At 37.9% G+C, this 14,408-nt stretch overlaps 1 protein-coding gene across 1 annotated transcript in view; it reads left to right on the top strand.

The window, feature by feature from the left end:
* Positions 1-118: 118 nt before the first annotated feature.
* The window catches only part of CFAP210 (cilia and flagella associated protein 210), a 34,009-nt gene continuing 19,719 nt past the window's right edge, over positions 119-14,408 (top strand). The window contains exons 1-4 of the mRNA XM_060106894.1: positions 119-203; positions 3,628-3,854; positions 8,602-8,775; positions 8,885-9,078. Coding sequence (XP_059962877.1) covers positions 140-203; positions 3,628-3,854; positions 8,602-8,775; positions 8,885-9,078 — 659 coding nt within the window. The 5' untranslated portion in view covers positions 119-139. The remainder of the gene's footprint in view (positions 204-3,627; positions 3,855-8,601; positions 8,776-8,884; positions 9,079-14,408) is intronic.

The raw sequence follows: 14,408 nt of genomic DNA, 5'->3' as shown, positions 1-14,408 counted from the left end.
CGGCGCGTTCTTCGTTCCTCGGCGACGACTGTTGTCACTTCCGGCGTCGTTGCTAAGCAACTTCGCGGTTTGGCTAAAACTTGCCTGGAGTCCGCGGAAACTTCCGCGTCGGAATCGCCTTTCCAAGTCTGAGAGCGCCATGGGTACCTCAGAGATGCTGGTGCGGCTCGGAAGGCGCTGTGGACGGGCAGAGGAAAGCACGGGTGAGCTAAACTGGTCCATCCCACCACAGGGATTGTTTCTGGTCTCCAGGCATGGAGTGAGAGGCGAGCGTGCCTTTCCTCTGAAACGGGCTCCACCAAGTCAAAAACAGCACCGTGGGCATCGTCGGGCTCTGTGTAAATTAGACAGTTTTGCCCTTGGATGAATGGGTAGGTGGGGGAAGTATACAGAAATAAGGGTAGAGAAAAAGAAGTCAGAGCCTCCCAGTTGACCAGCTGGCCCGATACTCAAGCTGTGCCGTTGCAGCTCCAAGAGTCTGGTGTTTGCTGAAGTTTCTCGCACTTAAGCTTTGTTATTCACTGAGTGAATCGGAATGTATTTTGGAAATATCAGTGACCTCATTAGAGTCTTGGCTCTGCTGTGAACCTACTGAGTACTCTTAGGAAAGTGTCTGAAGGAAAATCTCAATTTCTTCAACTGTAAAATGAAAGTAAGGTCTTATCCTAAGGCGTATACTTTGATAGAGTGTGAAAATAATGCTACTTAAGGTATTGTAATTCACATGACCTTTTATAAAAATTTGATTTTGTAATAGAAGTAGCCTAGTGAGACATTTAAAGATCTCTTTATTAATTCCATTGATTTTAGTTTCTTAAGATTGTAAATTCCCAATTAATGTTCTCATGGTGACAGAACCTTGGGAACTTGGACTATCTTCATGTCATCGCCTGAGCTTCTGTAGCAATAGAGTCCCTTGTGCCAAATGCTGAGTGAGAGCCAGCCAGTCTCCCACCAGTGGACACTAGTGGATATTTATGCTGTGGAGGGCTTAAGAGGTAGTAGCAGAGGGTCATGACATGTAGGAGAGAGACAGTACCCATGTGGCATGTATTGAAAAAACAAAACTATGCTCACATATTCACTTTCCTATATATAAAGTGCTGCATTAAATCAAAAAGAACAACGGCAAAAATTGTCAAAATCCATTTTTTTTTTTTTTTTGTGGTACGCGGGCCTCTCACTGCTGTGGCCTCTCCCGTTGCGGAGCACAGGCTCCGGACGCGCAGGCTCAGCGGCCATGGCTCACGGGCCCAGCCGCTCCGCGGCATGTGGGATCTTCCTGGACCGGGGCACGAACCCGTGTCCCCTGCATCAGCAGGCGGACTCTCAACCACTGCGCCACCAGGGAAGCCCTCAAAATCCATTTTTGAGAACTCAGGAAACCAAAAGTTTGCAACAATTGGAGAGTGTTTATCAAGACAAATAACTGAATCTTGGTAAGAACAATGAGGTTTTTTGCATCTTAACTTGTTCTAGTCCCCTTCTTTCTCCCTGTCCTATGGTAGTCTAGAAAACCACTGCAATCACAGTGAAATCCAGTGGTTTAGCAGCCTGTGGAGGGAGCAAAATAGCGCTGAACCCCTTCCAAAGCCCATTTCCCAGATAACTTATTATTTGAGCTGTCTGGCAGTTCCTTGGAAACTTATTATTTGACCTGTCTGGCAGTTCCTTGGAAAGACCCACTCACAAGGCTTGTCTTTATTTGACCTGATTCAGAGCTCGCCAGTTATGTTTGTTAAAACAATCGGTGGCAATTTTAAAAAGTTTTAATTGCTTCACTTCTCCAACAGCCATTACTAGCATTGTGTGAAAGTCTCTGTGAGGTAGGAATCATGGAAATAAGACTGCCCTCTGAGAACTGAACTCTGCATCAACCCAGTGGATTAAAGCATGGAAATGTGAAATCATTCATAGCTCAGAGGTCAATCAGGGCTTTCCTGATCCTCAAAGATATGAGGGAACTGGGACTTCCCTGGTGGCGCAGTGCTTAAGAATCCGCCTGCCAATGCAGGGGACATGGGTTTGAGTCCTGGTCCAGAAGACCCCACATGCCGCAGAGCAGCTAAGCCCGTGCGCCACAACTACTGAGCCCACGGGCCACAACTACTGAAGCCCGCGTGCCTGGAGTCTGTGCTCCTCAACAAGAGAAGCCACCACAATGAGAAGCCCGCACACCACAACGAAGAGTAGCCCCCACTCGCCATAGCTAGAGAAAGCCCATGTGCAGCAACGAAGACCCAACACAGCCAAAAATAAAAATAAAAAATAAACATATTTATTTAAAAAAAAGATATAAGGGAACTTGGCCCAACTTTTGTTACCTGAGATAGTAAAAAGCCTTTCCCAAACTTTCCATGGATTGTCCTATTTTTTCTGCTGCTTTTGTGGTTGTTCTCTTGGTTCTCCTCCTGTATCAGAGTTCATGAAAAGTTCTTGAATAAAATATCTCATGAATGTAGTTACTCTACAGAAGATTGAGGTGTCATGAGGGACCACATTGTTCACTACACAGCTTTTTGGCATCTTGTTTTCCTGCCACTGCTGCCAAAGCTTGCTCACCACTGTATACTTTGTAAGGAGCAGCTCCTGCCAGTATGGGCTATTTGGTCTACCCAGCCCCTTTAGTATTTTGGAAAATTAAATTGTCTCCATTTTATTTCACATCTTAAAGAATTAGAATGACTCTAATTGGGTCAGAGAAAGAAAAGCATATTTTTTTTCATAAATTTATTAATTTATTTTTGGCTGTGTTGGGTCTTTGTTGCTGCATGTGGGCTTTGTCTAGTTGTGGTGAGCTGGGGCCACTCTTCATTGCAGTGCGTGGGCTTCTCACTGCGGTGGCTTTTCTTGTTGCGGAGCACGGGCTCTAGGTGCAGGGTCTTCAGGGTCTTCCTTTGTTTCTTCTTTGTGTTTCACAGTTAACAGCTTCATCCTAAGGCTGCTTCCTCTTTTGGTCATAGGATGGCTGCTTGTCTGGCCTTCCTGCTTCCTCGTTCGTATCTAGCCTGAGAGTCACTCTCAGATGTCTCTCCCAGAAGTACCAGCAAGAACTTTTCTAAAAGTCTCATAACTCTTCTCCTATTTATTTTCTTGCTACAGGAATAATTATTGTCAAGGGAGATGCAAGTATTCTTAAATTAATGAGGCCCACCCCAGGACTGAGACTGTAGTCAGTTCTCCAAATTACATTGCTGCTACTCAGTTAGGAAGGGGTTGTATAGAGTAGACAAGCGCAATGTCTACAACCCCCAAAGATGAACGTTCCCCAAAGTTATCCACTTATAAACTGCTGCTTGATTAACTTTGAAAATGCTTTTATAACAACCTGTTGGGGTAGGTATTATTGATCTCAACTTTAAAGATGTTGATACTGAGACTCCAAGAAGTTAAATGACTTGCCCAAGTTTACACAGTAAGGAATTGACTAAGCAAGGACTCAAATCTATGTCTTCTGATTTCAAGGTCTTGTATACTTTCCACTTAGTCCCAGCTGTTCTTAAGATAACAAGAATAAAATTATTCTTTGAAACAACTTCCAGATATCATGCCAATATAGAAATGTGTGAGAAAAAATATCAAACTCTTCTTGAAAGTTTTTAATACTCATTTAAAAAAATTTATTAGAAGTAAAGAACTGTGAAGAAGATCAAGTCCTCTATCCACCTCTTCTGCCTAGCAAAGTAGATCTCCAGCAGGTCACCATAATTCCACACAATGAGTGGGAAAGGATTCAAGACAGCCTTGACAGTTTGACAAGAGAAGCAGCACACCTTCGTGCAGAAAGAAAGGCAAAGAAAGAAATGCATTTCCGATCCCAAGAAGTGGTAAAACATTGGACTAATACATATGCAGTAAGTATTAACCACCCAGGAGTACATGTGCACTGAAGACTTACTCTTGTTTCTTAGTGCTCTTTTATAAATATTTTTAACATAGAAAATATCATTAAAATGCATTGAAACACATTTTCAACAGCTTTATTTAGGTATAAGTGACATACAATAACCTGGACATATTTAAAGTGTACAATTTAAGATTTGACATATTTATATAGCCCTGAAACCATTATTATAATAAAGATAATGAATATATGCATCACCACAAAAAAGTTCCCTCATAACCCATTTTACTCCCTCTCCCTCCTCCCCATGCCCCCTCCGGTGTCTCCAGACAACCACTGATCTGCTGTCTATTATAAATTTCACTCAGCACAATTATTTTGAAATTCTTTCATGTTTTTGTATCAATTATTCATTCATCTTTATTGCTGAGTGGTATTCCATTATATGGATATATCACAATTTGTTTTTCTGCTCAGTTGTTGATAGTTTGACATCAAGCAAATATTGACATTTGAGCTGTTTCCAATTTTTGGTTATTATACATAAAACTGCTTATGAACATTTGTGTATAAGTCTATGTATGGACATATGCTTTCATTTCTTTTGGGTAAATATCTTGGTGTAGAATCATATGATAGCTGTACATTTAATTTTGTAACATCTAACTTCCAAGCTGTTTCCCAAAGTAGTCGTAATTTTACATTCCCTCCAGCGGTGTATGATAGTTCTAATTCATATTAGAACACATAGTTCTAATATGTGTTTCCTCCACATATTTGCCAAATTGCTATGTTCAGTCTTTTTAACTATAGACTTTCTAATAGGTGTGAAGTAGTATCTCATTATAATTTTAATTTCTCTAATTACAATGATGTTGAACATCTTTTCATGGACTCATTTTCTATCTGTATATCTTCTTTGGTAAAGTGTCCAGATATTTTGCTGGGTTTGTCTTCTTACTGAGTTTAGAGAACTTTTAAAATATATTCTGAATATAAGTCCTTTATTAGATATTTGATTTGAAAATATTTTCTCCCAGTTCATGGCTTGGCTTTATATTCCATTACAGTGTCTTTCTAAGAGCAGAGTTTTTAATTTTTTTTTTTTGCGGTATGTGGGCCTCTCATTGTTGTGGCCTCTCCCGTTGCGAAGCACAGGCGCCGGACGCGCAGGCTCAGCAGCCATGGCTCACGGGCCCAGCCACTCCGTGGCATGTGGGATCTTCCCAGACCGGGGCGCGAACCTGTGTCCCCTGCATTGGCAGGCGGACTCTCAACACTGTGCCACCAGGGAAGCCCGAGTTTTTAATTTTAATGAAGTCCAGTTTATCAATTTTTCTTGTATGGATCATCCTTTTAGTGAGTTACCTAAGAAATTTTTGCCTAACTCAAGATCACAAAGATTTTCTTATGTGTTTAAGTTTAAAGTTTTAGGTCTTTTAATATATATATATATATATATATATATATATATATATATATATATATATATGATCTATATTTAGAAGTGAGGTATGGATTGATGTTTATTTTTTTGCATATGAATATCCAATTGTTTCAGCATAGTTTGTTGAAAAGACTGTTCTTTCCCCCACTGAATTGCCTTTGCACATTTGTTGAAAATCTGATTGTCCATATATGTGCAGGGGGAATTTCTGGACTCTGCTGTTCCATTGATCTATTCATCTATCTTTATTTCAATAACACACTAATCTGAGAATTGTAGCTTTAATAATAAGTCTTGAAATCAGATAATATTAGTCCTCCAACTTTGTTCTTTTTCAAAGTTGTTCTGGCTATTCTAGGTCCTTTGCGCTTCTACATGAATTTTGGAATCAGCTTGTCAATTTCTACAAAAAAGCCAGCTGGGATTTTGTTTGGGATTGTGTTGAATTTCTAGATCAGTTTGGAGAGAATTTACATTTTGACAGTATTGAGTCTTCTGACCCATGAACACAGTGTTTTTCTTCCATTTGCATAGGTCTTATTTAATTTATGTCAGCAATATTTTATAGTTTTTAGGGTATAAGTCTTATTCATATTTATCCCTAAGTAATTACTATTTTTATGTATTATGATTTTTTTAACACTTCAATTTGTTATTCATTGTTAGCTATAGAAATACAGTTAATTTTTTCTATGTTGATCTTGTATCTTGCAACACTGCTAACCTCACTTATTAGTTCTAGTAGCTTTTTTATAGATTCCATCAGATTTTCTACATAGACAATCATGATGTCAGAAAGTAAAGACAGGGACTTCTCTGGCGGTTCAGTGGTTGAGACTCCATGCTTCCACTGCAGGGGGCATGGGTTCCATCCCTGGTCAGGGAACTAAGATCTCTCATGCCGCAGAGCACAGCCGAAAAAAAAAAAGGTAAAGACAGTTTTACAAATTTTACTTCCTTCTTTCCAGTCTGGGTGCCTTTTAGTTCTTTATTTTTTTTCTTTTTCTTTTTGACTTATTGTACAGGAATGGATGTTAGATTTTTGAAGTGCTTTTCTTTTGCTTATATCTATTGAGGTAATCATGAAGTTTTACTTTTTCATTTTGTTGTATGGTATATTTCATTCATTATTTTCAAATATTGAACCAAGCTTGCATTCCTGGGATAAACGTCTGCTGGTCATGACATATTATCTTTTTGATGGATTCAGTTTGTTAAAATGTTAATTTTTGCAGCCATGTTCATGGGGGATATGGTCTGTAGTTTTCTTGAAATGTCTTTGTCTGGTTTGGGTATCAGGGTAATGCTGGTTATTGTTGATGGAGGATTGCACAAAAACACAGGATTTGAAACTGAGGAACCAAGGAGCTTCTTGAGGAATCAAGGCAGCTTCTTTTCATCTGCCTTTGATTTGTCTCTCTTCCTATCTTTTTCTAGAACTACATATGTCTTTGCTGTGCCCTTCTTTGTGCTTCTGTAAGATTCTCTACCTAAGAGGTACAATAACCTGCAGTTTATTGTACCTCTAACCTGCAGTTCCATGTACATGAGTGGGAAACTACTTCAAAGTGGGGAGGTATCCTCTAACTCCTTTTACTGTCTCACCTGGAGGAAAATGCTGAGAAAAGGTGTTCTCATCTCCCACTACACTTTCCTATATCATTTGAGGAACTATAAGGCAGGATTTTCTCCTATTTTCTAGTAGAATTTTTTAAACTATGTGGAAGCATAATATCTGTTCAGAGAGTTCTCACCTTTTATTTTTTTCAACGTTGCATATTTCCTTACTTTGTTGCAATGTACATTATTTATCTTTGGGAGGGGACACAGAAAGCTTGTGTTACCTTACTTTAGAAATAGTGTTCATAATTTATTCTTTTTTTTCTAGAAGAGGGAAGAATTATATTATGACTGATATCATATATGTAATATATGCAATATAATATATGATATTCTGAAAAAGGCAAAACCTATAGAGAAAGAAAACAGATCAGTGGTTGCCAGGGGGTGCGGGTAGTTGACTCTAACAGGGCATGAGGGAGTTTTTTGGGAGGATGGAACTGTTCTATAAGTGACTTTATGCATTTGTAAAACTGTACACTAAAAGCATATGTAATTTATACTCTAAAAAACTTGATTTTAGAAAAGCCCATGGTCTATAAATAGATGGGGAGTGGAATATACCCCCTGTTTTTTTTTCTTCCAGAAGTACCACAGTATACCTAATACTTTACACCTCCATGGGTGTTAAAGAAGAAAAAGAAATGTAGTAAACGTAGTGGAAATATAATAATAAAAACTGTACTATAGGCACAGAGATTGGCAAAATGATACATCATCAGAGAGAGCCTAGAAGCAATCCTGTGTTATATATGGGAACTTGACATATGCTAGAAATGTCATTGCAAATCAGAAGGGAAAAGATGGGAATTCAATAACAGATACTAAGATAAATTGGCATATGGACAAGGTGAAATTTTATCCCTATGGTACAGAATATACAAAAGTGAATTTCAGCTGGATTTTAGACCTAAATGTGAAAAGTGAAACAGTAGAACTTTAAAAATAAATCATAGGATATCTTCAAGAATTCAGGGTAAGTAGGATTTTCTTAAGACATAGGAAGTGTGACCCATAAAGGAGAAAAAGACTTCTTCTGACATGGGACATTGGCTACCTCCTCAGGGGTGTAGAAGAACATGTAAAATATGCATTGTTGATTTTTTAAAGGAACACAAGTAGTAATATACATATATATATTTGTTACTTAAATATAGAAAGGAACTATGGAAGTAAATGCAAGAAACTAATAGTGGTTATCTTAGAGACTGCAGATGGAAGTTAGGATTTGAGGGAGAGTTCCACTAAATACTTTTGTAATATATATATATACATATATATTATATATGTATATATATATTATATGTATATATATATATTATATATATTATATATATATATATATTTTTTGGTTTTTTGGCTGCACCATGCGGCGTGTGGGATCCTAGTTCCCTGACCAGGGATCGAACCCACGCCCCCTGCATTGGAAGCATGAAGTCTTAACCACTGGACCACCAGGGAAGTCCCCATATACTTTTTTAATATTATGGATTTTGAACCATGTAAATGTGTTAACTACCTAAAAAATTCAATTAAAAATTAGCTCATAAGTGTAACCTCATATTTGTTAGTGATATATGCAAATACAATAAAGACTCATAAGGAAAGCTCAAATTATCATATTATATGTTTAATTTTGTAAAGTTAAGTTGAAAAAAGAAAACAGGCTACTGCTTTTGTCTTTTTGTAGGGGATGAAAGAACAGAAACTTGAAGCCAAAAAGAAACGTGATAAAGAAATAGAGGCAGAAAGACAAATTCTTGATGTGGAAGAAGCAATACACAAACAAGGAGAAAGGAAAAAGGCCATTGAATATGCAAAGCAATATCAATTTTACCAGACAGAAAGCGTGAAAAACTTTCATGTACTACTTGGGTTTTCTTGTATTTATATATATATATATATATATATATTTAACATATCTATACATAATTAGACTTTATTTTCTTAAAATATTGCAATTTTTTTTGTAGTCAGGACTTCTTCATAGTAGAGTTTTGAAAGAACGTGATGCACAGATTGAATTCCAAAAGAGTAAAATAAAATCAGATAAAAAATGGGAGGAACAAGTGAAACTCAACATTGAAAGAGCTTTTAAAGAAGAACAAGAAAAGGCAGAAAAACAACGCAGAGATAGAGTGGCTCTTGGCAAAGATCATTTAAAACAGTATGTATACATATATTACCTTTTTTGTACTTTCCTCTTTTTCTCATAATGGATATAGCTTTTTTTTCTGATTATAAAAGTAATATATGCTAATATACCTAGTAAGTAGAAAAAATAAAAAGAAAGAGGTTAAAATCACTATTACCACCTTACCCAGAGATAATATATTGGTTACTATTGTTATAATAATGTTGCATAACAAACCACTACACAGTGTAGTGACATTCAGCAGTAAACATTTATTTCTCATGTATCTGTGGGTTGTTTGGGCCTGGCTGGGTAGCTTGTCTTCAAACTGTAGGACTGGCTGTGTTTGCTTGTAACTGTGAGAAAGGCTCTGATCCTGCTCCATGGGGGCCTCATTCTGAGGTCCAGGATGAAGGGACAGCAAGCACCTGGGGAAAACTTTTCTCATGATATTGACAGATGCAAGAGATTGAGCCTACGCTTGCAAGCACATGGCGAAACTCAAAGTCAAAGGGCAAGGAAATACAGTTGGCCCACCGTGAGTCTAAAGCAAGTCATGTAACCATGCTGACGTCAGTGGGACAGAGGAGTGGACTCCCATGGAAGTGGGAGTGAGAGAGTCATTTTGAACAATAACCTAATCCAACACAGTAATTTGTTATTGTTTTGGTATGTAGCCATACAGACTTCTTTTTGGTGTTAGTGGTGGAGAGGGTCACATTCATTGAGATATAATTTACATTTAAGAAAATTCACCTTTGGGGCTTCCCTGGTGGCGCAGTGGTTGAGAGTCCACCTGCCGATGCAGGGGACACGGGTTCGTGCCCCAGTCCGGGAAGATCCCACATGCCGCGGAGCAGCTAGGCCCGTGAGCTATGGCCGCTGAGCCTGCACGTCCAGAGCCTGTGCTCCGCAATGGGAGAGGCCACAACAGTGAGAGGCCCGCGTACCGCAAAAAAAAAAAAAAAAAAAAATTCAGCTTTTAAAAAGCATATTGCTATAGCTGATTCACTTTGTTGTACAACAGAAACTAATACAACATTGTAAAGCAATTATACTCTAATAAAGATATTAAAAAATAAAAATAAAAAGCATATTGCTGTATAACCACCCCCAAATCAAGATACAGAACACTTGATCGCCCCAGAAAGTTCTCTCGTGCCCCTTTGCATGAAATTCTATCCCCTGCCCTCAGCCCGTGGCAGTCATTGATCCACTGATACAGACTTTTTTTTCTGAGCATGTGTACTCACATTTTATAAAATAAAATTGGATCGACAGTATTATTTTTTCAAATATTTTTTTCACTTGCCAGTATGTAATGAATTCTTTCCATGTTGGTAAATAGAAATCAAACCTGATCTTTTTTGAAAAGTAGCTAGTAGTGTATATATGGGGGGGTGTATTTGTGTGTTATTTTACTTTTCTGAGTAACTGACGCATGCAAATAGGAAAAGGCACAGAGGGGATTTAGTGAAAAGTCTCTTCCTTGTCCATCAGCTACCGTGTTTCTCCACTGTGAGACCAGTTTCTTCATACTGTAGTTTAAATGTATATACATTATATAAATGAATCCAAAAATTAAATTATACTCTGGTGGACAGTTTTACCATTTTTACAGAAAAAAATATTTTCATAATTAAACATTACATCATCAATTCATGATCATTATAGAATTAAAAATATAATTAAACAAAATAAAATATAAATGAAAAATCACGAGAAATGCTGCGATCCAGATTAGGCACGGTTAACAGTTGAGTGTACGTTCATCTCCTCTTCAAAAATTTTTAAAAAATGTTACCAATAATAAATGAATATATGCTTATTGTTTAAAATTCAAGCAATACAGCAAAATTTGGAGTAAAATTTAGAAGCTCTTTTTATTTCCACTCTATTCAATGTTTGTCTCTTTAAGTCCCATTTAACTCTTCAAAAATAGCTATTGTTAAAAGTTTTTCTGTTTTTTTTTGGGCCGCGTTGGGTCTTTGTAGCACACGGGCTTTCTCTAGTTGCGGCACGCAGGGGCTACTCTTCGCTGCGGTGCACGGGCTTCTCATTGCAACGGCTTCTCTTGTTGCAGAGCACGGGCCCTAGGCGCGCGGACTTCAGTAGTTGTGGCTCGCGGGCTCTAGAGCACAGGCTCAGTAGTTGTGGTGCACGGGCTTAGTTGGTCTGCGGCATGTGGGATCTTCCCGGACTAGGGCTCGAACTCGTGTCCCCTGCATTGGCAGGCAGATTCTTAACCACTGTGCTGCCAGGGCAGTCCCTAAAAGTTTTATAGCTATCACTTCAGGCTGTTTTATTGCAGTTACTGATACTTATATTCAGGACATATTTAAGTGTGTATATATTTTTTAACATGGATGTTATATATTTTTCTGTGACTTTATTTTTTCATTCAACAGTATACCTTGAACATTTTTTATGCCAGAAAATATGGATCTGTCACATCTTTTAAAATAATCATATTGTAGGGCTTCCCTGGTGGCGCAGTGGTTGAGAGTCCGCCTGCCGATGCAGGGGACATGGGTTTGTGCCCCGGTCCGGGAAGATCCCACCTGCTATGGAGCGGCTAGGCCCGTGAGCCATAGCCGCTGAGCCTGCGCATCCGGAGCCTGTGCTCCGCAACGGGAGAGGCCACAACAGTGAGAGGCCCGCGTACCGCAAAAAAAAAAAAAAATCATATTGTATACTAAACATGTACCATGATTTATTTAACTACATTATTACTGAGGGAAATTTGGATTCCACTCCCCTGCCCCATTTCTAACAATGCTGCAGTGAACATCCTTGAGCATATGTCTTTTGTGCAAAGATGTATTTATGTAGGATAGATTTCTTGAAATGGACTTGGATTTACATTTGAGAGATACTGCCAAATTGCCCTTTGAGAAGATTTTAAGTATGCATTCATGATGTCTGATACAATTTTCTTTATATTATAACCAATTCTGGATAGTATTTTTTTTGTGATTTAATGTGCAAAAACTGGTATCTTTTAATTTACATTTCTCTTAGTTTCTAGTAAGGCAGTGCATTTTCTCATGTGTAAATGTTCATTTGTTTTGGGTTTTGTTATCATGAATTGGTTACTCCTTTGTTCTTCTGTGTAAGTTGTTTCATACTGAAATGTATGTTTATCATTGATTAATTAAAAAGTGATTAATAAGTGGTTTTTATATATGACATATCGTGGATTTGTGTCACCTTTTCTGCATGGTTTTCAGTATTTAGAAAATATTTATTTTTATGTGCTCAAATCTGTCTTTTTTCATTACTATGAAAAAAAGGTTTTGGTTTTTGTATATATATTTATTTGTCAAAATCACAAATATCTAAGTGACATAGACATGAATTCACAGGATACATGTTTTGCCAAATTATGTATTCTTCATTTCTTTTAACCCTTAGTAAAAAGAGAAGGGAAATGTTGGATTTATTGTAAGTTTTTTCTTTGGTGGGGTTAGTGCAAGTTGGGGACAGAGCTGTTGGCAGAGGGAGGCAAATATTTGACCAGTGATTCACCCTTGAGAAATCTCTCTTCTTATATTGGCTGTTGCCGCTCAGGTGTAATTACAGGTAGCAGCCTGATAGTCAGCAAGCTACCTGGCCAGTGTTAAAACCTACAGGACATCCTCCCACTTACAGCCTTTGTATGTGGGCTGTGTTTGGACCACAGGATCCCCTTTCATGTGGTCTTTGGCAATAGGGTGGAGGTTCAGGCAGGTTTAGGGTTTGTTTTAGTTGTTTCTTTGGATTATCTTCAGTGTAGTCTAGGAGATTTTCCATTAGGCTCTGAGGTCAGCATAAATTCCATTACTTACTCTTCACAGTAGGCTCTGTCTTTGCAAATGGTGGCCAAGTGTTACTTATTCTCATTGCATTCTCAACTGCCCTATTTTTCCCTAAAATTTCTTGAAAATTCAGGTATGTGGGTAAGACCTTGCTTTAGTTTCTAGTAGTGGTATAGAATTTTCCCCATTCCATTGGTTGAACTGTGGGGAATTAGGAGGGGAAGGATATGTGACATGTGAGCTTGGTTTGCCAGTTTGGTTCCAGAAGTCCTACATCTTAACTTTATTAAGAAACATTCATAGAAAGTAGAGTAGTGGTTGTTAGCAGCTGGAAGAGGGCACAATGGTGAGTAATACAGGGTCTCTTTTTGGGATGATGAAAAGATTCTCAAATTTAGATAGTGGTGATGGTTGAAAATATCTATAAATGTTCTAAAAACAACTGAATTGTACACTTTAAGGGGTGCATTTTATGGTGTGAAAATTATATCTCAATAAAGCTGCCATTAAAATCTAAAAAAAAAAAAAACAGAAAAAAGAAACATTCAGGGACTTCCTTGATGGTCCAACAGTTAAGACCCTGAGCTTCCACTGTAGGGGGCACGGGTTTGACCCCTGGTCGGGGAACTAAGGTCCTGAATGCCACGTGGTATGGCCAAAACGTAAAAAAACAAACCAAACAAACAAAAAATTCAATTACAAAATTATCACCATGTTGTATTCTGTTGAATGTTGATGCATGTATCAGTTATATACAACTCAGAGTGCATGTTACTTTAAAATATCGTTAGGAATTGTGATGAGCCAATAAAAAGCCTCTTTAAGACAAAAGTAAAATTGGAATCATAGCACTGGTATTAACCTGAGTGGAAACAGAGGACTATATGGTAGAAAATGGAGGATAAGAAGAGGATTTTTTCCCCTTTTCTTGAATAATAAGAGTTTATTCCGGAGCAAAATTTCAAGAGAGGCTATTTATTTATTCATTCAATCGTCATTCACTGTTACAGACATTTATTGAACAATGTTTGCCATCCACTATTCTAGTCACTGAGAATACAAAGATGAATACAATAGTCCTTTTTCCTTAAGAAGTTTACAATCTGAGGAGGAGGGTATAGATATGGAACAAATAATTAGACAATGATAGTAAATATTTTGGGAAATATATATACAGAGTGTATGGAAGAATATAAAATGGACAACTGATTCAGTCTAGAGAAGGCTTTTCAGAAGAGATCAGCTCCTGTACTTAATTCTGAAGAAGAGTAGGAATAAGCCATGCAAAGAGTAAGGGATGTAAAATTATTTTAAGCAGAGGAGGAAATAACATGGGTGAAGGCCCACAGGTGAGACAGAATATGGTGGATTTGAATAACTACAAGATGGCTGTAATATAGAGGACTAAGAGGGCAATGTTAAAGATGAGATCGGAGAGACAGGCAAGGGCCAGATCATGATGTGCCTTGTAGGCCATGTGTCTTAAGGTCTCCCAAAATTTGGGATGACTCTCCTCTTTGAGCAGAGACCAAACTTTAATTCTTTTAATCCCTAAGAAATGGGAAT

This window comes from Mesoplodon densirostris, chromosome 8 (genome assembly GCF_025265405.1).
Source record: "Mesoplodon densirostris isolate mMesDen1 chromosome 8, mMesDen1 primary haplotype, whole genome shotgun sequence".
NCBI classification, from domain to species: Eukaryota; Metazoa; Chordata; class Mammalia; order Artiodactyla; family Ziphiidae; genus Mesoplodon; species Mesoplodon densirostris.
This window is presented reverse-complemented; position numbering and strand designations above follow the sequence as displayed.